The 25,782-nt window shown below is 43.9% G+C and overlaps 1 protein-coding gene across 1 annotated transcript; it reads left to right on the top strand.

Moving 5' to 3' along the window:
- Nucleotides 1-19,235: 19,235 nt before the first annotated feature.
- Nucleotides 19,236-24,997, top strand: LOC132656572 (disks large homolog 5-like). The gene is made up of 4 exons (XM_060391699.1): nucleotides 19,236-19,475; nucleotides 20,133-20,316; nucleotides 23,883-23,998; nucleotides 24,900-24,997. Exons 1-4 carry the CDS (start codon nucleotides 19,330-19,332, stop codon nucleotides 24,985-24,987), a joined length of 534 nt encoding a protein of 177 aa, XP_060247682.1. The 5' UTR covers nucleotides 19,236-19,329; the 3' UTR covers nucleotides 24,988-24,997.
- The last annotated feature ends 785 nt before the right edge of the window (nucleotides 24,998-25,782 follow it).

Here is a 25,782-nt window from a genome sequence, read left to right on the forward strand (position 1 = left end):
CAGAATTATGGGTCTTGTTTTCGTATCTATTCTGTTAGCCTCTGTCTTATTATTGGGGAGTTGAGGCCTTTGATGTTGAGAGACATTAATGACCACTTGTTGTTACTTCCTGTTATTTTGGTGTTGTAGTGGTAGATAGAGTGTGTGTGGTTCCTTCTTTTGGTTTTGCTGATTTTGGGTTATTTTTTTTTCCTGTGTTTTCCTGGATGTAGTTGGCCTCTTTGGTTGAAGTTTTCTTTCTAGTATCTTCTGTAGGGAGGGATTTGTGGCTAGGTACTGCTTAATTTTGTTTTTATCATGGTATATCAAGTTTTCTCCCTGTATGGTGATTAAATTTTTTGCTGGGTATAGTAGTTGGGGCTGACATCTGTGGTCTCTTAGTGTCTGTAAGATGTCTGTCTCAGCCCTTCTGGATTTTAGAGTTTCTGATGAGAAGTCAGGTGTAATTCTGATAGGCTTGCCTTTACATGTGACTTGGCCTTTTTCCCTTGAAAATTTAACATTCTATCTTTGTTCTGCACATTTAATGTTATGCTTATTATGTGGTGGGGTAATTTTCTGTTCTGGTCCAATCTAGTTGGAGTTCTGTAAGCTTCTTGTGTGTTTATAGGCCTCTCATTTTTTAGGTTGGGGAAGTTTTCTTCTATGATTTTGTTAAAAATATTTTCTGGGCCTTGGAGTTGGGAGTCTTCTTCTATTTCTATTATTTTTAGGTTTGGTCTTTTCATACTGTCCCTGATTTCTTGGATGTCCTGTGTCAGGAGCTTTTTAGATTTAATATTTTCTTGACTGATGTATTGATTTCTTGAAGCATATCTTCTACCCCTGAGATTCCCTCCTCCATCTCTTTTATTCTCTTGGTGATGCTTGTATCTGTAGTTTATGTCCTCTTTCCCAGGTTTTCCACCTCCAGGATTGTCTCAGACTGTGTTTTCTTCATTGCTTCTAGCTCCATTTTTAGGTCTTGAACAGTTGTGTTCATTTCTTTCTCCTGTTTGATTGTAGTTTTCTGTATTTTTTTTATTTCTTCAAGTGCTTTGTTCAAATATTTCATCTATTTGAATATATTTTTCCGTGCTAATTTGAGAGCTTTATTTTCCTTTAATGCCTCTATTATTTTCATAACCTCAGATTTAAAATCATTTTCCTGTGCTTCATGTGTGATAGTATTTCTAAGGTTTGCTGCGGTAGGACCACTGGTTTCTGGAGGAGTCACATAGCCCTGAATTTTTGTTGCTTGTGTTCTTACACTGACCTCTAAATGGTTGACTCTGGTGTTTGCTGGCATGGTGCTCCCTCTGCTGGGGCCACTGGCTGTGTCCCAGCTGGGCCTGCAGCTGGGGAGCAGGCAGAAAGACCTCCAAGCAAAGAGCTGCTCGGGTGCCCCACAGGCCTCCTCATAATGGGGGACATGGGACTTTGTTCCTGTGCCAAACTTACCTCCACTGGGTTCACTGTCTGCTGGGCTTGCTGTTTCTGTCCCAGGTGGGCCACGCAGCTAGGCAACATCCACATTAATTTAAATGCTCACTTGGAAGTAGGAGAGAGAAATCATTCATTAATCATAAGATTATTATAAAATCTTGTTTATGATTCAAAAAGGCAAATGTTAATCAGTCAATTAAAAATTCCACAAATTGGGAAGTATAACACATTCCTTCTGATATCACAATGTGTGAAATAAAGGCAATGCAGGGTTACATACAGCCCAGAAGTAATAATGCTGATTAAACTCACAGATGTCTGCTGGCCACATTTTATATGAAAATATGTAAAAATATGAAAATATTTATTAGATTTAATTTATACTTATTAAAATAGGATAAAGATAAAATAAAAACACAAGTTGTATTTTATGGTCTGAATATGAAACCTTCCTCCCTCAAGCTCACATTTGCTAGTGACATTTGAGAAGACAGACCTAAGGCGTGAGTGTATGTCACAGAGCCCAGTCACCACGAATAGAGCCCGCTAAAATCTGGTGGCTAAAGGCATCTTTCCTGCTCCTTGACCACACCTACCCTCTTTAAACTTTAACTAAAATAATTTAAGTTGCACTGGGTTATCTGGGGTGTATCATATATCAATATCACTATCCTCCTGCTACCTTGAGCAGTTAGCACCGGGACTGTTATACAGCAGATATGAACCACCTCCATCTATGTCATCCTAAACATGTTAGAAGGAAAGAAAATCAATAAAGAAGGCAATGGAGTTTCAGAGTAAAGAGGCCCACATTTCACCCAACACATAAAACAGAGATCCAAGAGGGGATGAGTGAAAGCAGCTGCCACTGGCCACACATACCTGAGGTCCAAGATGGCCCTAGCCCCCGAAGCTTCCAGATCACTATGACCTGGCTGGTTGTGCCTGCTGACTGAGGAGCATGTAGATCCTCTCTTTGACCCACTCTCGGCTGTGAAGCTTGTATGTCTGGATATCTCAGCAGAACAACAGGCAGCTGAGGTCTCCCAGATGGCTAACAGTCAATAAGCTCAAAGCGCTGACTAACACCGTATATGTTAACTGGCCAAGGAGGTTCATCCTCTTCAGGTGCTTTTTGTACATCTCCCAGATGCCTTTGCTGTGTTCATTCACAGATCCGTATTTCTGCCTCTGTGCAGGCTGCATGAGCAACCTGATGGGGGTCATCACAACAAAAGCTTGTCTGCAGCCTAGCCTACACAGAGAGCTGCTCACAAGCTCATAGGCAATACCTCTAACAGCAAGTCTTGCAAAAGCTGAGCTCAGGCACACACAGCTGGTTACAGCCTCCAAAGTCAGCCATATACAGGGTATCTCACTGTTAATTGTTCCATATGCATAAACACAGCTGATTATTCAACCGTGTGCTTAGAGTTCTTGAGAGGCATCTCTCTATATGAGGAAACAGATTGGCTTAGTACACGTTTTTATTTAAATAACCTTGACGATATAATTTAGGTAGAAGTTATTTAAAGGCATATTCACCAAGTAAAAGTAAGCAAGAAAAGCCCATATTTACACACGCCTCTTCACCACCTATATTAGCAACAACATGAATTTATTCAGCCTTGTTTGCAGTCCTCATTAACTTCACCTAGTGTCTGACATGACCATGAGTTGATTAACAATTAGCTTGCACTACCTAATATCCTGAACAATTTGTAACAGCAGTTTTAAAAGTGCTGAAAGTAAACCTCAAATTTGTATCAATATACTAAAATCCATCCCAATATATCAAAAATACTTATTTTGTATCAATATATAAAATTCTATACCAATGAGTTAAAAATAACCTTATTTGAGAATAACAAAGCCTCAATTTGAGTAGATTCAATAATCTATCTTTTGTCTTATTCCTGTAAGATATCTCTATATTCCCCTTTATTTTTTTCAACCCTATTTTTCTTATCTAAGATAGGAAAGAAAAAAAGAGAAATCTCTGAGTCTAATGTCCTTTTCTTTATGAATAAGACCATTAATAACATATAACCAACTCCCAATGACAATAAACATTCACAGCCCCAGAAAACAACCAAAAAGCTACCCAACCCTTCTCCCCTTAAGGGAAACTGGATGTCATTTTCATGGATTTCTTTGAGCTGATTTTTGGACATGTCGAAATCCTCTTTAGAGCCCCCCCCAAAAAAAAACGGGAAAATGGTTAATTAAGCATTAGCATTTGCGGATGCTGGAACGGTTGTGTCAGTCTCTCAGCATGCTGGAAAGATGAATCCTGCCAGGCTAAATCCAGCATCCCCGATGTCCACTCTTTTGTTCTGAAAATATATAATTTCTCACAAGCATACTGTCCTCGAGTTATGAAGCATGAGATGTGCAGGGTACAGATAATTATTGGCTATGCAGAGACATGTCTCAGCCCTTTTTAGAGCTAGTCCCATGGAGCAGGATCAGCAATAGAAGCTACCATAATTATTGAACATATACTCATTGTCATGTTGAAATCAAAACAAGGTTGTATAGATCTAAATATCCTCCTCTGGGCTCCTGGGCAACTGTCCTTTTAGGCCAAGCCGTTACTTGCCTCCTGAAAGAAGGCCTTGAGCAATAGAAAATACATGTTTTAAGTAAACTTTCTATAAGCACCTTTTTAAATTTAGAGTTTAAGCATACCCTAGGCATCTTGTACCTGTTTAAAGGTTTAGGCCTGGGTTTTTATATATGTCATGGCAATTTTTGTCCTATTCCCTTTTCTCTATGAAATGGGTGGAATGGCTTTATAGCCAAACTTCATATAAACTCCCTTTTACCTTTAAGCATACCCTAGGCATCCTGTACCTCAGTTTTTACATCGGTTGTGGCTATCCTTGGCTTGCCCCTTTTGATATGGGATGGACAGTTCCTCTCTTAAACATATGAATTGTCATTTTTGAGGTTTTAGGACTTAACTAGGCTGGTATGTCCTTTGCCCCCTTTAAAAATGTCCCCCATGAAAATGTCTCACATTCAAAAGGAAAAGCTGGCTGCCAGAACAGTGCTACACCTTAATTTAGTCTGCACTGAAAAGTTTTTTGACATGGGAAGCATGCAGTTTTCATGTTTGTCTCCCAGTCTAATTTCGGGTCCTTACATTGACCAAGAGAGCATATCTCTTCAGCTAAAATGCCCTTTGGCACCAGTTCTCTGAGGAGATTGGCTGGCCTTTTTAGAGGAGTGTGACATTATCTCTCCTTACATAAATCTAAAATTGATGTGAATCCAACCTTTAGATTAGTAAGAACGTATCATTTATTATTAAGGGAAAAGAATTTAGATGGTATTTAACCTTAAGGAAAAGTTTGTCATTTTGAATCCTAGACTGTCTCTGTAAGCAGCTAATCAGCATGGGTTTCTGCCCTGGCTTTATCATGTAAATTAGGTTGATCTGGAACTCAGAGATCTGCCTGTTTCTGTCTCCATTGTTTGGGGATTAAAGGCATGTGCCATTACCAGCTTGCTTAAATATTTATCTCAAATCCATATCATTGTAAATCAAAGCCTTTAAATGGAAAATCAAGCAAAGAAACAAGAAATTTTTAAGTTTGGGGACAGGTGTGCCAGTTTGGGTTGTAACCAGCAAAGCCCAGTTTATTATTTTTTGAAACTTAGTTATTGATAAAGTGAATCAGCAGACCCTTCTCAGAAAGAGCTAAGTATCTTGCAGCCAGAGAGCTTTGAATTTCAGTTGCTATTAATCTAGTTTATCAGGAAGAGGGCCCTTTCTATTGTCCGTAATTTAGTATTCCATCCTTTGGCTTTTCCACCACTTTCTCGTTGAACTTTCTTGGAGAAGGCATGGAGAAGAGCCATCACCATTAAACACATTGCAACCAGATCCATGACTATGAAGAACAAAACAATGCCAAAGGGGATCCAAACACCCTCTGCCATGGCATTTTTAATTTAGATGCAGAACCAGGCCGAGCTCTGTCTAGAGCTCTGTCTAGAGGTCTGTTTGCATCACAGTTCCTTTCTCTTCAGCCATGGCCACTGTTGTTCTGTGAGAGCTGAGCCAGCCACAGCAGCAGGAAGCCATGCTTGCTAATCCCTGGCAGTAGATGGTAGCTGTTATGTTGTGCAGGCAATTCAACTGGCCTTCCCTTAGGGACCTTCGGGGTTCTGACAACGTCCTATGTTAGTACCTATGACATCATCTGGGCCAGGTACCTTATGACCCGTCAGCCACTCCTCTTTCCTCTTACCCTCTTGCTCTCTGGCTTTCTCCCCTCTCTCTGCCGGGGTGCCTCCTACTGCCACAATGTCTGTCTGTCTGTCTCTCTCTCTCTCTCTCTCTCTCTCTCTCTCTCTCTCTCTCTCTCTCTCCCTTCCTCTCCATTTCCAGCTCCATCCGATAAACCTCACTAGACTTAAGGCTGGTTGTGCGCATGACATTTTTTTTTTTATTTTTATTATTCTCATTAGTTACATTTTGTTAATTCTGTATCCCAACTGTATCTCTCATTCCCTCCCCAATCCCACCCTCCCTCCCTGATCTCCTCCCTGCCCCTTTCCAAGTCCACTGATAGGGGAGGACCTCCTCCCCTTTCATATGACTCCTTTTTGTCAGGTATTTTCAGGACTGGCTGCAAAGTCCTCCTCTGTGGCCTAACAGTACTGCTCCTCCCTTGGGAGGTGGGGAGGTCAAAGAGCCAGTCATTGAGTTCCTGTTAGAAATAGTCCTTGTTCCCCTTACTATGGGAAACCAATTGATTACTGAGCTATCATGGGTCACATCCAAGCAGAGGTTCAAGGTTTTATCCTCTCATGGTCTTTGGTTGAGTGTCCATCTCAGAAAAGACCCTGTGCCCAGATATGTTTGGTCCTGTGGAGCTCCTATCCTTTCCACATCAAACTCCCCTTATTTCATGATTCCCTGCACTCTGCCGAAGGTTTGGTTAAGAGTCTTAGTATCTACTTTGGAACACTGCTAGGTAGAGTCTTTCAGATGCTTTCTGTGGTAGACTCCTGTCATATATTCAATGCTTATCCCATTTGTCTTTCTAAATGAGGATTAATCATCATACCTCGTGTCTGCTTTCTTGATTATCTTCTTTAGGTGTATAGATTTCATTATGTTTATCATATCTTTTAAGTCTATATAAGCGAGTATATTCCATGTTTGTCTTTCTCCTTCTGGGATACTTCACTCAGAATGATCTTTTCTAGATCCCACCATTTGCCTACAAATTTCATGATTTCCTCTTTTTTGATTGCTGAGTAGTATTCCATTGTGTAAAAATACCACAATTTCTGTACCCATTCCTCCGTTGATGGACATCTGGATTGTTTCCAGGTTCTGGCTATTACAAATGAAGCTGCTACAAACATGGTTAAGCAAATGTCCTTATTGCATACTTGAGCAAATTTTGGGTATATGCCTAGCAGTGGTATAGCTGGGTCTTGAGGAAGCACTATTCCTAATTGTCTGAGAAAGCACCAGAATGATTTCCAAAGTGGTTGTACCAGTTTACATTCCCACCAGCAATGGAGGAGGGTTCCCCTTTCTCCACAACCTCTCCAGCATGTGTTGTCACTTGAGTTTTTCATCTTGGCGATTCTGATGGGTGTAAGGTGAAATCTCAGGGTCGTTTTGATTTGCATTTCCTTGATGGCTAATGATGTTGAGCATTTCTTTAAGTGTTTCTCTGCCATTCGATATTCCACTATCCAGAATTCTCTGTTTAGCTCTGTTCCCCATTTTTTAATTGGATTACTTGGTTTGTTGCTTTTCAGCTTCTTTAGTTCTTTATATATACTGGATATTAGCCCTCTGTCAGTTAAAGGGTTGGTGAAGATTCTTTCCCAATCTGTAGGCAGTCGTTTTGTTTTGATGATGGTGTCCTTTGCTTTACAGACGCTTTTCAGTTTCATGAAGTCCCATTTATTGATTGTTGCTCTTAAAGCCTGTGCTGTTGGAGTTCTGTTCAGGAAGTTGTCTCCTGTGCCAATGAGTTCTAGACTCTAACAGATTTAGCGTATCTGGTTTTATGTTGAGGTCTTTGATCCACTTAGACTTTAGTTTTGTGCAGGGTGATAAGTGTGGATCTATTTTCATTTTTCTGCATGTAGACATCCAATTAGACCAGCACCATCTGTTGAAGATGCTATCTTTTTTCCATTGAATGGTTTTGGCTGCTTTGTCAAAAATCGAGTATTCATAGGTCCATGGGTTTATTTCTGGGTCTTCTATTTAGTTCCATTGATCCTCCTTTCTATTTCTATGCCAATACCATGCAGTTTTTATTACTATTGCTCTGTAGTACAGCTTGAGATCTGGGATGGAGATACCTCCAGATGGTCTGTTGTTGTACAGGATTGTTTTGGAGATTCTGGGTTTTTTGTTTCTCCATATGAAGCTGAGAATCTTTTTTTTCAAGGTCTGAAAAGAATTGAGTTGGTATTTTGATGGGAATTGCATTGAATCTGTAGATTGCTTTTGGCAGGATGGCCATTTTCACAATGTTAATCCTACCAATCCATGGGCATGGGAGATCTTTCCATCTTCTGAGATCTTCTTCAATTTCTTTCTTCAGAGACTTGAAGTTTTTCTCAAACAGGTATTTCACTTGTTTGGTTAATGTCACCCCAAGGTACTTTATGTTATTAGTGGCTATCTATTGTGAAGGGTGTTGTTTCCCTAATTTCTTTCACAGCCTTTTTGTCTTTTGTGTATAGGAGGGCTTCTGATTTTTTTTTTTTAGTTGATTTTGTATCCTGCCACTTTGCTGAAGGTATTTATCAGCTGAAGGAGTTCTCTGGTTGAATTTTTGGGGTCACTCATGTGTACTATCATATCATCTGCGAATAATGACACTTTGACCTCTTCCTTTCCAATTTGTATCTCCTTGATCTCCTTTAGTTGTCTTATTGCTCTGGCTAGGACTTCAAGTACTATGTTGAAGAGATATGGAGAGAGTGGGCAGCCTTGTCTTGTCCCTGATTTCAGTGGGATTGATTTAAGTTTCTCTCCATTGAGTTTAATGTTGGCTGTTGGCTGGCTGTATATTGCCTTTATTATGTTTAAGTATGTGCCTTGTATCCCTGATCTCTCCAGTACTTTAAACATGAATGGGTGTTGGACTTTGTCAAATGCTTTTTCGGCATCCAAGGAGATGATCATGTGGTTTTTCTCCTTCAGTTTGTTTATGTGGTGGATTACATTGATGGATTTCCATATGTTGAACCACCTTTGCATGCCTGGGATGAAGCCTACTTGGTCATGGTGGATGATATCTTTGATGGGTTCTTGGATTCGGTTTGCAAGTATTTTGAATATTTTTGCATCAATATTCATAGGAGAGATAGGTCTGAAGTTCTCTTTTTTTGTTAGGTCTTTGTGTGGTTTGGGTATCAGGGTGACTGTCGCTTCATAGAATGAGTTTGGTAGTGTTCCTTCTGTTTCTATTTTGTGGAATAGTTTGAGGAGAATTGGTATTAGCACTTCTTTGAAGGTCTGGTAGAATTCTGCACTGAAACCATCGGGCCCAGGGCTTTTTTTGGAGGGAAGACTGTTAATGACTGCTTCAATTTCCTTGGGGGATATAGGGTTATTCAGTCCTTCTACCTGATCTTGACTTAATGTTGGTAGATGGAATCTATCAAGAAAATTGTCCATTTTGTTTAGATTTTCAGATTTTGTGGCATATAGGCTTTTGTAGTATGACCTAATGATTATTTGGATTTCTTCGGTGTCTGTAGTTATGTCCCCCTTTTCATTTCTGATTTTGCTGATTTGGATAGATTCTCTCTGCTTTTTAGTTAGCTTGGCTAAGGGTTTGTCTCTCTTGTTGATTTTCTCAAAGAACCAGCTTTTTGTTTCATTGATTCTTTGAATAGTTTTATTTGTTTCTAATTGATTGATTTCAGCCCTGAGTTTGATTATTTCCAGCCTTCTTCTCCTCTTGGGTGTATCTGCTTCTTTTTTTTCTAGGGTTTTCAGTTGGGCCATTAAGTTACTTGTATGTGATGTTACAAATTTCTTCTTGAAGGCACTTAGTGCTATAAATTTTCCTCTGAGCACTGCTTTCAATGTATCCCATAAATTTGGGTATGTTGTGCCTTCATTTTTATTGAGTTCTAGGAAGTCTTTAATTTCTTTCCTTATTTCTTCCTTAACCCAGCTGTCATTGAATAACAAGTTGTTCAGTTTCCATGTGTGTGTAGGTTTTTGGTTATTTCCACTGTTGTTGATGTCCAGCTTTAGTCCATGGTGGTCCGATAGAATACAAGGAATTATCTCAATATTTTTATATCTGTTGAGGCTTGCTTTGTGACCAACTATATGGTCTATTTTGGAGAAGGTTCCATGAGGTGCTGAAAAGAAGGTATACCCTTGAGTTTGGGTGGAAATATCTGTAGACATCTATTAGGTCCATTTGATTTAGGGACTCTGTAAGTGCTTTTATTTCCCTATCTGGTTTCTGTCTAGTTGATCTGTCCCTTGGTGAGAGTGGGGTGTTGAAGTCACCCACTATTAGGGTATTGCGATCAATGTGTGGTTTAAGCTTTAATAATGTTTCATTTATGAATGTAGGTGCTCTTGTATTTGGGGCATAGATGTTTAGAATTGTGATGTCTTCTTGGTGAATTTTTCCTTTGATGAAAATGTAGTGCCCCTCTATGTCCTTTTTGATTAGTTTTGGTTGAAAATCTATTTTATTAGATATTAGGATAGCCACTCCTGCTTGTTTTTTGGGACCATTTACTTGAAAAACTGTTTTCTAGCCTTTTACTCTGAGGTAATGTTTATCTTTGTTGCGTAGATGTGTTTCTTGGATGCAGCAGAATGTTGGTTCCTGTTTCCTTACCCATTCTGTTAGTCTGTGTCTTTTTATTGGAGAGTTGAGTCCATTGATGTTGATAGATAATAATGACCATTGAATGTTATTTCCTATTATTGTGGAGTTGGCGATGTTACTGTGAATCATTGCTTGTTTGCTTTTGATTTTTGTTGGAAATTATCTTTAACCTATGTTTTCTTGGGTGTATTTGTTTTCATTGGATTTGAATTTTCCTTCTAGTATCTTCTGTAGGGCTGGGTTGCTGTTCAAATATTGCTTAAATTTAGTTTTGTCGTGGAATATTTTATTTTCTCCATCTATGTTGATTGAAAGCTTTGCTGAGTAAAGTAGTCTAGGTTGGCATCTGTGGTCCCTTAGGGCCTGCATGATATCTCCCCAGGCCCTTCTGGCTTTCATAGTTTCTGATGAGAAGTCCGGTGTGATTCTGATAGGTTTGTCTTTATATGTTACTTGGCCTTTTTCCCTTGCTGCTTTTAGTATCTTTTGTTTGTTCTGTAGATTAAGTGTTTTGACTATGATGTGGCGTGAGGAGTTTCTTCTCTGGTCTAGTCTATTTGGTGTTCTGTAGGCCTCTTGTATGTTTGTGGACATCTCTTTCTTTAGGTTGGGAAAATTTTCTTCTATTATTTTCTTGAAAATATTTTCTGGACCTTGTAGCCTGGACTCCTCTTCTTCTTTAATTCCTATTATTCTTAGATTTTGCCTTTTCATGGCATCCTTGATTTCTTGGATGGTTTGTGTTTGAGATTTTTCTGATTTTATTTTTGCTTTGAGAGAAGTATCAATTTCTGTGAGTGTATCTTCAACACCCGAGATTCTCTCTTCCATCTCTTGTATTCTATTAGTGATGCTTACCTTTGTGATTCCTTCTCTTTTCTCTAAGTTCTTCAGTTCCAGGGTTTTCTCGGTTTGTGTTTTCTTTATTGATTCTAATTCTGTTTTCATGTCTTGTAACATTTCCTTCATCTGTTTGAGTGTGGATTCCTGTGTCTCCAAGATGGTCTCTATTTTTTTGTTTGTTTCCTCTCTTAGTGCCTCTGCTTCTGCCTCCAATTGTTTGGCTATATTTGCATGTGTTTCTTTAAGAGCTTCTTTGTTCACTTCGTTTTTCTTTGTTTCTATTTGGGAGGCCAAATCTTTAAGGGATTTTTTTTTGTATCCTCTTTAACTGTTTGAATCTCTATGACTATTTCTCTGAGAGATTTGTTGGTTTCCTCTTTATGTGCCTCAAATAACTGGATAATCATATCTTTAAAATCATTTTCTTGTGTTTCTGCTGAGTTGGAGTGTCCAATAATTTTGGAGGTTGCCGGTGAAGCCATGATATCTTGATTTGCGTTGTTTGTGTTCTTTCGCCGACCTCTGGCCATTTGGTTATCCGTAGTGTTCACTGTCTGTTCCTGGCTTCTGTAGGTCAGACTGGTTTTTCTCTGGTATCTGGAGAATTCTTCAGGAAAATGGGTGAGGTCTAGTGGTTTCAGTGTGTGCGTTGGTTATTCAGCTATACCTGTAGAAGAAAAATTCACAGGCGCAGAAGGACAAATGCGGGGTAGCATGTGTTTGAGCGTGTGCTTGTGGGTGTGTCCTAAGGGTGTTGGTGAATGAAGAGGCCTTCAGTGTGTGAGAGGAGTGCCCTGCAGGCACTGAAGTTGTTGCAGGTGCTAAAGGATCACAAGCGCTGTTGAAGAATGCGCGCGCGCGTATTGATTTTACAAGTCTGCTGGTCTTTGGTGTCTATTCAGCTGGTTTTCTGCCACTGAGGGGTTGGATGTCCCATACAGTCACTGGCTGGGCAGCCCTGTGTAGTCCGTGCTGCCACTTGCAGACTTGGGATCTGGGAAGGGTTGTACTGTGGGTCTGAGTCTCTGTGGCTAGCACTGTATTGGGCGTACGCTCTGGCGGGGTGGAGTACGGTGGTGAGTGCACTCCTGCAGAGCCGGGTGGTGGTGCTAGTGGGGGGTGTGTTCCGTGGGTCAAGAGCTCGGTGAGAGGGCTCTAGGTGGGGTGTGTTCTCCTCTGAATGGTGGTGCTCAGCAGGTTGTTACTGCTCTCCGCTGAGGCTGTGGTGTCTGGAGCCCTGCCTCCACCCGTCTTGGGTCCCAGGCACTAAGCTTTGCGGCTTTGGTATCCAGGAAGAATTGTATTGTGGATCTGAGTCTCTGTGGTTAGCGCTCAGTGGTTGGAGCTCTGTGATTAGGCCTGCGCTCCTCCTGTGAGGAGGTTTCTAGGGTTATTGCGCACTGGCCGCTTGGGGCGTGAGCTCCGCTGCCCTTCCTGCTGAGGTCTAGCTTGGGATCACGTCAGCGGGATGGGGGAGGGGACGCTCCGTGGGTCTGGAGGGCCCTGAGTGGGATGTGTGTCCAAGGAGGGGTGGGTGTTCAACTGGTGGTTACAGCAGACCACTGCTGTAAGGGGCCCAGAGCACTGTCTCTGCTGCCTTGATCTCCCGGATGTGAGCTTTGCGCTCAGCTGCCTGGTGCTGTGTGCGGGTTTCCCTGCGGGAGGCCCGGACAAGGGAAGCACCCTATTTCCTTCCCGGAGAAGTCCGTGCCCGATCTAAATCTACTAGCACTCCACGCTTCTGTGGTGGCCCCTCTCCTTTAGAAAGCCCAAAAGTCCAAATTCTACCTTCAATTGACTCTCCACTCACCAATTCCGGAGATTCATGTCTTCTGCCTCTCCAAAACGGTGCGCTCTGCTCACCGCCATCTTCAAAGTCCACACATGACATTTTTACATGAACGCTAACATTTGGATCTGAACCCAGGGATCAGGGTTTTAAATCTCCCACTTCACTGGTGGCTACACACAACTCCTGGCAAGCCGCCATGTTGATTTTGGGATAAAGAGGGTGGGGCCAAGGCTTCACTGCCATCTCCACTAAGGGCAAGCACATGGTTTCACCACCATCTTAACTTAGGGCAACTGAGGGCAGTCACATGATTGGCAGCCATCTTGGTTATAAAAAAAAACACTGTGATTTCCCCTGCTCCCAGCTGCTTTTACTACCTTGTTTCTGTCCCTCTGTTTTCAGAGCTGCAAAACTACAGTTTCTTGTAGGCCTTAAAAGGCCACTGAGCCCCTTCCTATCTCCACTCCAAAGCTGCCTATCTACTGAGAGACCAAAAGATTAAAAATGGCTATTTTAACATTTAAGGCGTGAACTAGCAAAGAGACATTTCCAGTAATGCTCTGCCTGCTTTTCCTGCCCACTAGAGATAAAGTTGCTAGGAAACTGGCCCATCCCCCTAGGGAGGGGCACCAGATCATTAATGGTTTGGAGATCTTTCTATAGCCAATCAATATAAAATGCAGCATCCCTTTTGCATTTCACCCAATAGATGCTTGCCAGGCAGGAATTGCCCCTGCTTTGGGCATGCTGGGAGGGACCAGAATCTGTAAATCACCCAACTAAACTGAACACCAGGCTCTTGGCTCTCATGGCTTTGGCAGTGGGGGGTGTGAGCCCAAGCTGCAGCTTGTAACTTGTAATAATAATAATAATAATAATAATAATAATAATAATAATACCTCATGTATTTACAGCAGAGTCTATTTATTCCTGGTCTTTTGGGGTTCGCGAACTGGGCACAACACTACCCCTATCCTTTCCCTCAGGTGAGATTCCCTCTAAAAGAACTCAGCCTTAGTGCTGATAAAGCCCTAGAACCAGGCACTGAGGTTCCTGGGCTTAGCCAGGCTAATCCATTGACCTGACTTGCTATTTGGTTGAGGAATCACTAGCCGCATGGTCCAGTTCCATGTCCCCTTTCTCATTCACAGGAATGGCTTCTTCATCTTCTCTCCCCTTTGGGAACCTCCAGCTGCTACACCGATATTTGCCCTACGCAAACGTCTAATATCCAGTAACACTAAGAGCGATCAGGGAAGTCAAAAGTGATTCCCTAGTTCTCTCTTCTCAAAATCCTGCCTCTTTCTCTCTGCCTGCCATCCCACTAAATGAAAGTACTCTCTGGTTTCTTTTTATACTACCAAAAGGAAATCTTAAGATTAAACTGTAAACCTTAAGGTGACCACATGGCATGAAAAATGTTAATCATAATTAATTCTCTGTTTGTTTTATCTCCTTTTAGGCTAAGACAGCAACAAGACTCATTTTAAATGGGTATGGATTTTCAAATTCAAAGTTATATTTTTACAACATGCTATATATATATATATGATTCAACCCTGCCTCAAAATAATTTTGATAAGATACTAAAATCCCAATGTTATAAAGGTCTATTTAAATTAAGCTAATTTAAAATGTACATGTAACTGCCTATGTCTTTATCAATTTCTGAGGAAAAAAATGTTTCTCCCAACAAAAGCTGCCTATGATCCAGATTCACCACTAGGCTTTCAAGCCAATGGATTTGGTATAATAAATTCAAACGTAATTTAAAATTCTTCTAAACTATACGATAGAATTCCAAGGATACTCTAAAGTAAGATCTATTAATTTTAGAGGCATTTATTTATGTTAAAACTTGGTCATTGTGCTATATCTTCTTGTTTTCTAATAATGGTAATATTTTTAATCTGTACTATAACCTTAGACTTTTATAAGTTATGAACTGTCTATACACTAAATCATACAGAAAACTGTTGCACTCTCACTTTAATGGACTATATTAATGACTTCTAAGGCTCCAACCTAACAGGGACAAGACCTAAAGTCTTAAAAATACAAGTTAATCGTCATTCATCTGACAGATGATCAAGTTCTTTAACATGTTCGACACTGTACATAGAGTCCTACAGGTGTAAACATGCTCTCACTGCTACCTTCGTTAAACAGCTGAGGATGGGATAGTCCTTCGGTGCTAATAGGGTTCAACCTTTGCTGTCAACATGCTATCTAGGCTGAGAAGGCTATTTGGGAGAGGAAAAGAAGAGTGTGGAGAGACCAGAGAGGGACAGAAGGAATCTGGCCTTCTGTCTTGCTATAGAACAACAAGAAATAAATGGTCCTGGGGAAGGCACAGTGAGTCTGGGCAGGGGATGGGGAGCTTTGTAGGGGAGGGGAGGTTGAGCTGGGTCTTCCAGTAGGAGAGGATTGGGAGCTGTGAGCTTCAGTGAAGCAAGAGACCTATCCTGTTTCTCTGAATTCCTAAAGAGCAGACCCCATCCTGCCAGCTCTGGGTTTTCCTCAGAAGACAGTGAGAATGGCTTTGTGAATCCGGTGACCATGTTCTGCCCCTGCCTGGCTTCTCCTTTAACACCATCCTGACGGATCCAACAAGTGACTTACTCTACCTGATTGTTTATGGTCACTATCAGTTTTCTTCTGGGTTCTGAAAGCACATGGCTGAGGGCTCTGAAGCCAGGTTGCATCCTGTGCAGCTGTGAATAAGCCCGGAGAGGCTGTCCCCGGGTGAGTTTGTGCAGGGAGAGAGACAACACAAGCTGGTTAGGAGACACCCACCTCCCACCAGAAAGATGGGACACTTGACAACCACAGTGGGGGAAACTCAAGTCTGGGCTTTCAGAACAAGCTTGGACAAAGCCTCAACTCTCAGTTTACTTGCTCAACACCCTTCAGTGACAAGGTTTGGGCTCAGATGCAGTAGTGTGTAGGGCATGCGCTGTGTCTGCACTTCTAGCATTGGGAATTTCTGAGACTGCTAACCTCATCTAGCATGTCTTTCCAGTGTGATACAACATTTGAAAGACGCAGTTCTCACCACAGGACTCTTTGCTCTCAGTTGCACCAAGTACGCGTCTGAAGCCACAGTCGAGACTTTTGGAGTGACTTTGATCCAGGCTGAGCAAGGTGCCAGCTTTTCGTCTCCAGGGCTGTCAGTAAGGTGAAAGAGGTGAAGTGAGGCCCTGGCAAATCTCTAGAGAAAAGACACCTTGAAAACTCTGTTCTCTTGTGCCCTTTGCCTGCCCTTCTCATGCTCCAGTGATACTGCACTCCAAGCTGACTGTGTCACCTTTCCTAATTCCAGATCAAGGAACTAGGCTTTTGTTTAGCTCTGGGTGAAGCAGCATAGCAGTGACACACCACATATTCTCCCCATGACTTTGACATGATGAATTTTCCCACTAAGAATGCCTTCACATAGTAACATCTGGCCTCTCACCAGCTAGGCATCTTTGCCCAAAGTCCTGTGCAGGAATGGGCCATGTTCTTCCTTTGAATGTCTGCTCATGGTGTCTGAAGTCTCACTTGAGAAGCCCCAGTCCTTAGTGTCTCTGGCCTGCCCTGTCAATAGTTAATCACACATTTGCTGATATCATGGCTGCAATGCATTCTGCTGAATCTTTGAAGGAAATTTTCATCGTTACTATGGGAATTATCTTGATTCTGATGGGACCCCACACCCCACATCTTTCACCACATCTACAACATCATAACGGCCCTGTGAATCATTCACAATATGCTTGTTCACTTCGGAGCAACTGATCTTTCTTCCTCAGCATCCTGACTCAATTTCCTAGCAACTTTATTTTTCACTTATTGATTAGAGATCTTAAGGAGGGGAGGAAGAGCCTTTCCTAAACTGTGTTTGGAACATGAGTCTTAAATAACCCATACATGAAGTAATGATAGGATTCTAGTAAAACAGAGACGCTTGCTTTGAAAGGGGGAGGAGTTTAAAGTCTTCCCATTTGTCTGAGGGAAGGTTCCTGGAAAAGACAGCTCGCCTTCTGGTAATTTGAGGAAGAGCCAGTTAGCAGGTAAGTATGGGCTGCTGGAATGTCCACTCTCTGGACATTCCACTGTATCCTGTAGATGTCAACAGTGTTGTGGCAACACCAACTGCTCTTGGGAGCATTTGGTCAGTGCCTATAGGTTTCGGCCATAAGCATGTTCTCAAGGCTGAGAAGACTATTTGGGAGAGCAAATCAAGAATGTGGAGAGGCCAGAGAGAGGAAGGAGGAAGCTGGCCTTCAGTCCTGGAGCAAACCAGGAAGGAATAAATGGTCCTGGAGAATGTACAGAGAGTCCTAGGCAGGGCTGTGAGCTTCTCAGAAAAGGAGGGACTTGAACTGGATATTCCTGTAATGTGGCTCAGCAGCTGGGAGCCTCTGGGAAGCAAAAACATTATCCTGCTTTTCCTAAAGAGCAGACCCGGTCAAGGATTTTTCATGGTTAATGTGGCAGGGAGGCAGGAATCAACAAGGCCACAGCTGCTGTGCTGGTAGCCCCATTACTTCAATCTGAGGGGCAACATAGTTCAGTGGGAGGCACAGACAGACTAAAGAGGTGTCCCTCTAAGGATAGGGTGTTGATGCGTTCTGTTCTCAGCAGATTCCTATAAGTTCCTTAGGTATCTGAGACCAATAAAAAGGAAAGATACTTCCTTAGACATGTACCGTGGTCACACACATCCAGATGCTTTGCTCTTGGACCCATGTGACCAGAGTTTCGGGCCTCCAGGACTTAGCTGTATCACATTAGATATGAGCTGACCTTGCCCTCTAAATCTTCATGTATGGACTAGCTTATGCTCTCCATGACCAAGGGGACTGCAGTAGGGACTGAGGCACATATGTAGCCATGGTGGTTGAGGACAGAGACATGGCTTACATGCCTCAGCTGGAGAATAATTTCCCTGCTCTTTCTGGGCTTCACTGGGTCTCTTGCATTTCCTCTCACCCAGGGTTTCTCTTGTGACTCAGTATGGTCTCTCCTGGCCTTGTGCTGTTCAACTATGGAAGTTCACCTGCATTTACCTACCTACAGGGTCTACTGGGAAGGCAACATCCCAACCTTCCACCATCACTACACAGAAGCAGCAGATGAGAAAGCTGGAGGAACTGAACTTCCAGCTACAGAGGATGACCTATGAGAGCGAGCAACTGAGTCTAATCCTGGATCTTTATACCGACAAGGATTTGAACAGGTAGTCATTAGGCCAGCTCTCTATTGATTATCTTGACCCCTCTGTGTCAACCCCAGCATTCCTCACATCACAGGAGGCTGCACCCCCAGGGTGTCCTCATGTCAAAACTGATTTTCCTGAGTGCATCTGAGCAGCAGAACTTGAAGCCTGGGCAGGCGTGAGATGGGGACCCAGGCTGTTCTGCTTCTTTCAATGTAAAGCAGAGCTTGTGGCCTGAATCACAGTCTGGAGACAGGTGTAGAAGTGTGTGAGCTCTCATCCTGCATTTTAGGAAGACTTGATAGGTGTTGGCTTGCAGGAGATGCCAGGTGCTGTGAGTTTGTGGTGAGACTTCATATCTGAGCAGCACGTGCTTGGGTGTCTGGTTGTTCCTGGCAACAGCTGGAGGGGCCTGGTCCCACTTGGTGCCTCTCACTGACTGAGAGGCCTGGAGCTCATCACTGCTCCTTTCTGGTCTTGTCCATTATATTCTGAGAGATTCTTGAAATCCCTGTATTTCTTTGGCATCCTAATTATGTCTGTGTATGTGTGTGTGTTTATGTGTGTGTATGATAGAGAGACAGATTCAGAGAGAAACACAGATACACAGAGCTTGAGAGAGAGAGAGCACTCTGTCTATCGTGTGGACAATGTATGGACTCCTACCAGATCCTGGGAGTCCAGGGTCAGTGATGAGCCTTGGCATTTTTCTGTCTCACAGTTTCCAGGTGATGCCAGTGCTGAGGCCAGAGAGCCCCTCTGTGCAGCACAGCTCTTGGACCCAGTGCTCACCCTGGTGGCACACTGGAATCTCCTGGGGAGTTTATAAAGCCGCTTCATGGAAATATTAATGATGTACTCTGGGAATCTATGTAGCAGTAGGAGCCCAGGATCAAAAACCCCTTCTCTGAAGACAGGAGAAAAGTCATCACAGGTTTTTTATGAGCCCAGGCCTGTGGCACAGACTCCTAGGAACTTCTTAGAGATCTAGTGTATTCCTTCAGGCCCACTGAGGGAGTTCACAGCTCCCTGTGTTTGGTTGCCCTGCCTCTGCTGGCCTGGGGCCAGGATAATAAGTTTAATAAGCACCAGGAAGTCCCAGTAGCTAGGAGTCAGGATGAGGAATCTTCTGGGCCTCGGTAGTACAGGACGCAACCTGAATTCATGTGATCCTTGAGGCCTGTGTTCATGGGGCTCTTTACTCCCGGGCCATGCCCTACCACAGGGTGAATTCTGAATTCAAGATATTGAAAACACAACATCAGAACGTGATGTCAGACCTGCGGACATTGCCCAAGGAGTTAAGTGGGGCCTTTCTGAGGTGCAAGAAGCTGTCTGAGGAGAACAAATCCTGCCGGTGAGTGACTGACTTGGCTGGGACCACAGCGCTTGGCAGGGACTGCTTCTGCCCTTCTTACCTTTAAACCAAACTGCGGGCTCTGGTTCTAGCTTGTCTGCCTCTTAGCAAGCAGCCTGACTTGGGGCTCTTGGACTTGTACATCTTGGACTCAGTTTGGCTCTGTGTGCAGAGACTATGAGCCCCTCCGAGCACTGTCCTGCCATCCTCAGGAGCCTCTACATAGAAAAGAGGTTTACTTCAGGAGGGGGTCGTCAGACAGACCAGGCCCACTGGGGCTTTGGCAGGGCATTTCCAGAGCTGGTTTCAATGGAATAGACTATTCCTTGTGGGTCACCTGTCCTCCCTCAGAGGGTATTTGCCCTCAGTCTGATATGTTTTTCCAATACCATGGACTGATTAGCACAGTTGGGGGTCAATTCATGTTCTGGGAGGTAGATGGGTCCCTTTGGTGTCAGGGTTCTCAGAAGAACTTTGAGTCTCTCAGGAATTTGGCTGTTCTCTGGATTTGCCTGCCTCTAGGTGATGCTGGCATAGTTACTGTGAGCTCCAACCTGGGGCTTGATGGAGACCAGGGCCCTTGCAGGGATGATGGTACTTGGTGGTGGGAGCAGATAAATTCTGGCTGGCATTCACCGTATTTTGTTTCTGGTTCAGCATCTGTCACAGCCGGCTCCTGAGTGAGTGGACTCAGCTGAAGCATGAAGTGAGCATCCTGACGAAGGAGAACAGAAGGCTGCTGAGGAAGCAGACTCTTCTGCAGCAGTGCTGTGAGGAGGGAAAGAGGATCTGTGAGGAGGCCCGTGAGACGATCAATAGCCCCCGGGCCAAGCAGCAGCAGGTAGGTTGAAGCAGCAGGCTATGTGGGGCATCACCAAAAGAGTAGCACAGAGCTTTGAGTGATGAGGTCAGGGGTCTATAGATCTTTCACTTTGCAGGGGTCATGTGAGGTCAGGTAGGAAGCAACTTGCAAGGATAGAGCCCAGTGCAAATACCAAATGAGTGGTTCTCATTGTTATCTTTTGGGGTGGGATATGGCCTTTCTCCCTCTTGTTCCCTGTATCCCAAGGTGGTCTCTTGGCCCTGCCCAGATCTTGGGTCACACTGACAGAAGCCTGAGTAGCAGCTGGTCAGCACTCTTTTCTCTGAGTGCTGCTGGAGAGTTCTCTCCTGGAGCTTAGAGTCTGTATGCAATTGGATGACCACAGATGTGGGAAAGGCTTTTGACAGGCTGGGATTTGGTGTGAGATATTTGAGACTTCAAGAGAAAATGTTCTGCAACTACCTCATCATTAGCTGCCTAAGCAGTGTGCTCTGCTGGGCATTTTTAGTCCCCAAAGGATGGAGAGCTGTTGTGAGTCTCTCTTGAAACAACTGAATTATATTTATTTAGAAATTACGATTTCTATGTTGCATGCATGCATGTGCGTATGTGTGTGTGTGTACACACACGTGTGTGGAGTATGCATGTCTGTGCAGGTATGTACCTTGTTGGGTGTGTTGGAAGGCCAGATAATGGTGTCCTGTATTGTCCTGTTCTCTCCATTATTGCCTTGAGCCCAGTTCTGTCACTGAACCTCAGTCAAACTTCCTGTTGGCTAAGCTGAATGGCCAGCACTCTTGGGACCTCTTGTCCCTCTCAGGTGGACTTCCTTGTCTTGTTTAGTCTCATCTAGTTTTGACAAGGTTCAATTGCTCAGAAACAGGAAGAACATGGTGGCTTTCTCTTCATTCTTACACATTTTTATTGTTTCGTGTTTAACATTTTTAAAATAAGAAAAAATCAAACAATACGGCCATTTTAAAAATAAAATGTAACTTCTCTACATTTCCTGCACAGAGGTCATTTCCTGGGAATTTTGGTTTTTCTCCTTGGCATCATCACAGCATGACATTTTGTTGCTGACTGTATCATGTGCCTGGCTGTGTCTCAGGACAAATTCCTCCTCCTAGCTGTACAGAAGGTTGCATTTCAGGAAAGCCATGTAGTTTCCCTCATAGCCTCATACTGACTGACTGGGGTGCTGTTCTCATACTGAATGAGCTGCCATCTGTTGGAAAGTTCCCGTGTAATGACCTGGATCACTGTCTTCCTCTGCTCCTACCAAAGTCTTCTTTGCAGGAGCCAGGGTAGGTTAACTAAGGAGACTTTGATGGGTCAACTTGGCTCTAGCCAGAAGCTTTGCTTGGAGCCCTCCTTCCTGGATTTTGGTCTTGTGTGGCCCAACTTGGCTGGACCAGTGCAGAGGTTGTAAGTTACTTGTAGGGTCAGTGAGTCTCAGGATGAAAAATGTCCTGGAAGAGGAAGTAAGTGCAAACATGGGCAGCAAAGCCTGGGTGAGTCTAAGAGCCTTGTACACGGCTGACAGGTCCCACTACCTCCTCATGCAGCAGAAAGGTGTTACAACACAGCAGACCTCTCACTGGCGTGTGTGTGTGTGTGTGTGTGTGTGTGTGTGTGTGTGTGTGTGTGTTTGTCTGTGTGGGCATCTGTTTGAATGTGCAAATGTGTAAGCATTTATGTGTGCTTGTATTTCTAGGTGTGTTTATGCATATGTGTAGGCCCTTGTTTGCACAGTAGTGTGTGTGTATGTGTGTGTGTGTGTGTGTGTGTGTGTATGTGTGTGTTTGTGTGAATGTGCATGGCTGTATGGGTGAATTTAGGTGTGCTCATGTTGCCTTCCTATGTAGGGAAGAGTGCTTGTGTAGGTGTTTGTATGTAGAGGGGTGCTTGTATGTACAAGTGTGTGTGTGTGTGTGTGTGTCTGTGTGTGTGTGTGAATGTGCATGGCTGTATTCGTGTGTGTGTGTTTCTGCATATATGTATGTTCACTTGTTCATGGAACATCCTAAATGGTGATAGAGACCAACTTTAATGTCTTTAACGAGAAAGCACTGTGTCCGCTCACATGCCTGCTTATGCACATGCTGGTCTTTCTGCTTGCCCACCTAGCTCGCTGGAACAAAGGACAGAAAAGCTGCCATAAACTCAGATCTGACACATTCAGGTGTTTGTAGAGTCAAAAGTGTCTGTAAAAAGTCCTTTGGAGAAAACACGGGAATGGAGTCCTTGGAGGAGAGGAGGAGGCTGCTGTGGCAAATCGTGGTGCTTGAGAGTCAGGAAAGGCTGGCTAGGGGTTTGTGTCCCTGCTCTGCTCTTGGTGAATAGTGACTGCTCACTGGTTGGTCAGGTGGCTCCGTATGTTTTCCCTGCATCCTGTTTTGTTATCGTCATTGCCTGCAGCCATTTTCTTTCCACCTTTGCCTAGCCTTGGCTCAGTTCACCGTGGCCTTGGACCTCTGCCTGGATTTTATTCTTTAAGAGATTCTGAATTGTGTGCGGTTGCATCTCAGTCTTGCAGAAGGCTGATAGCCATGCTGAAGTGTGAGAACTGGCTGCCTCAGTGCAGCCCCCTTAGGCTTGATATGGTCTAAAGCATTCACCCTGTGCTGTGTCTGCGGCATCAGTAAATGCTTTTATTCAAATTCATTCAAATCGAATTCAAAATCAGCCTCAGGGAGGGTTGGGAGAAACCAGGACCCTCAGACATTGCTGGTGGTGTTTAATGGGATGGCCCTGTGAGAAGCACAATTTTTCAGAGAGTTGAACTGCAGTCCCAAGGCGACCCAGCAATTCCAGAACAAGAAGTAGTTATCTACAGAAAGACTAGGGGACATAGGGACATAGCAGCCTTCTTTGAACAGCCTGAAGCAGAAACATTATAGATGTCCATCAGCTGATGAGAAAAAAGTATGTGGTCCAGCTCTTCATGGACTGTTGTTCAGCATGAAATGATACTTGCAATCACTCAGCCTTGAGTAAGCCAGCCCCTGTTACTCAAAAAACCCCTGACACACTCACCTTACAGGGAGGAGTTGTTTTGGCTCCTGGTTGTGGAGATCTTCTCATTTCAATGCTCATTGTTTGGGGCCCTAAGTGAGGAAGGCTGTGACTAAGGGAGCTTCATTTGGAAAAGCTGCTCACCTTGGACAACTGGGAAAGAGTGAGCCAGAGCAAGGGTCTGGTCCACCTTCATCCCGTGGTCCTGTGCTGGGAAACAAGCCAACACTGCACAGCCTTGGGAACTTGCAAAGCAGGCTTGGCTAACAGGCCAAGGGCCCAGGGTTCAAATGTTTATGTATTAGGTTTACACAGGAGGTACTTTATAGACTGAGCTGTCTCAATTCCCTGCCCACTGTGCTCATATCCCATCCACGGAAGGATACATTTCTTCTCCATAGTATCCTGGTTGATCTACTATATTAACATTAACTGGAAACTGAACAGGCTACTGCAATACAGTGTGTCTGTATGTGTACACACAAGTTGTGTGTGTGTTCAGGAGTGTGTGTGTCTGTGCACACACAAGCACCACTCCACTGAGAACACACTGTTCTAATGAACAGGAACAGGAAGGATTGGAGGAAAGACTGGAGGACACAACGAAGCAGAAAGAGCTGGTCACCCAGCAAAGGGATTTGGCAGAAAAGAGCCAACATCACTTCAATGACTCTGAGATGAGGTAGGGGTCCATGGTGGGAGGAGGGTGGAGCCAAGTGGATTCCCTGTTCCCACATCTCTGACTGTTTAGGGTTTCTGGGCATCTGCATGACTCTCAGCCAGGGAAAAAAAAACTCTTCAGAGGATTGTGCTGGTCTACTCACCAAGATTCTCTCCAAGAAACAATGTTTGATCCTGGGAATTGTGCCCCTCTTCCTCCCTTTTGACATCTCCCATATGACCTGTTAACTTGTCCCTTAGGTCTCCCCACAAACCCTCCTATGGTAGTCCCAAACCTAGCAGGAGGAACATTACTGTGGAAGACAGAAAATCTTCTGACGCTTTATTTTTTTTCAGGAACATCACCTTTAGAGGTCAGTTCCTACCCTTGGGCAGATTTGCATACAGCACACTCCTGCTGATGATACAGGCTCTCTGCAGTGTACATTGGTTTCCCGTGAGATTGTTTCCCTAGTTATAAACAGGTTTAATCATTGACAAGTTAACACAGGCATGTTTCTGTGCTGTAAAAAAGAAATCCCAGCCTTCCCTCAGTGCTGTGCAGGCTCCCCAGAGGGCCTGCTTATGGTTTACCAGTTTGCTCACATCTCTCCTCAACTGTGACTCAGACATTGCCACACTGCTTTTTTTCAAAAGAATGATTCTGGAGTATTGGAGAAACATGCTGGGTTTTTCTTTTTTCTAGTCCAGCACCGTGTGTTGTCCTTGGTTCAGCTTCCAGCAGTTTTAGAAAGCTCAGAAACACTCCAGGCCCAAGAACTCTCTGACCCTTCTCCCTTGGGGAGTCAGGGAATGGCCTCAGCTGAGAAATCATGCTAGACTGTCCAGGTGAATAGAGCTCATGCGAGCTCAACAGCTGACCTGGCAGACACTCACCAGGCCTGTGGTCCTTCCTCCCCTAGGACTCAAAAACTCCAGTGTGAGCAGGAACATGCCACAGCCCAGGATGCGAGCGCCCTGCAGACAGAGCTGCTGGAGGAGGGTCACTGAGTGTACCAGGCAAGTGAGCCAGCATTCCATGCCATCCCCAGCAACTGTGGCAATCCTGGGGTGGGTTTCTTCTTGACTCTGGTTTCCTGTGTGTCAATAGGCCCTGATGTTGTCTAGCCTCTGGCCCAGCGAGGGTGCTTCTGGGTCTGACTGATTGCCTTTCTTCACTGACAGCACACTTGAGAGAACTGAGGAGGACAAACAAAGCCACAGACAACTTGAGCACAACATTCTGCACTAGGATCAAGACCTCCTCAGAAAACACACACTGTGAACTGTGAACTCACCTGGGAGGCCAGTACCACCCAACCTCCAGCTGATGCAGCCCTAATCTGATCCACAGGTCTGTTGGCTTCCCACTCCAGGAGAAAAGAAAACATCAAAAATAAGATACAGAAGTGAGATACAGAAAACATGAGACTATTCACGACCCTGACACCCAACAGGAAGTGGCCCCAGTAAGGGGCAAAACAACATGTTACTCTGTCAGGGGCTTTGGAGAGCTGAGTCATCTGCCCTCCGTATGTGGTGGGAAATATGTCACGGAAGACTATGTCGATGCCACACAGTTATCCAGACAGACCAACCGAAAGCATCCCAGTCTTTCTCCAGCACAGTGTTGAAGCTGCACATGTCACACACATCTGATGCTTAGGTTAATGCTCTACAGAGATGACAACTGTCCCTCAGCCCTGTGTTAGTCAGTTGTCCTTCCATGGGGAAAACGACTGGGTTTTCTTCAGTCTCACAGCCTGGGCTGAAGAGACTGGTCCTGAGAGTGGATTTATGGAGGGC

This window comes from Meriones unguiculatus, chromosome 9, assembly GCF_030254825.1.
Source record: "Meriones unguiculatus strain TT.TT164.6M chromosome 9, Bangor_MerUng_6.1, whole genome shotgun sequence".
Classification (NCBI taxonomy): Eukaryota; Metazoa; Chordata; class Mammalia; order Rodentia; family Muridae; genus Meriones; species Meriones unguiculatus.

Excerpts from the sequence above, each read along its gene's own strand:
- LOC132656572 (XM_060391699.1), top strand. The coding sequence starts at position 19,330 with ATGCCCTACCACAGGGTGAATTCTGAATTCAAGATATTGAAAACACAA. Across the intron at positions 19,476-20,132 it reads GAGGAGAACAAATCCTGCCG|CATCTGTCACAGCCGGCTCC; the intron begins GTGAGTGACTGA and ends TTTCTGGTTCAG. Across the intron at positions 20,317-23,882 it reads CCCGGGCCAAGCAGCAGCAG|GAACAGGAAGGATTGGAGGA; the intron begins GTAGGTTGAAGC and ends TCTAATGAACAG.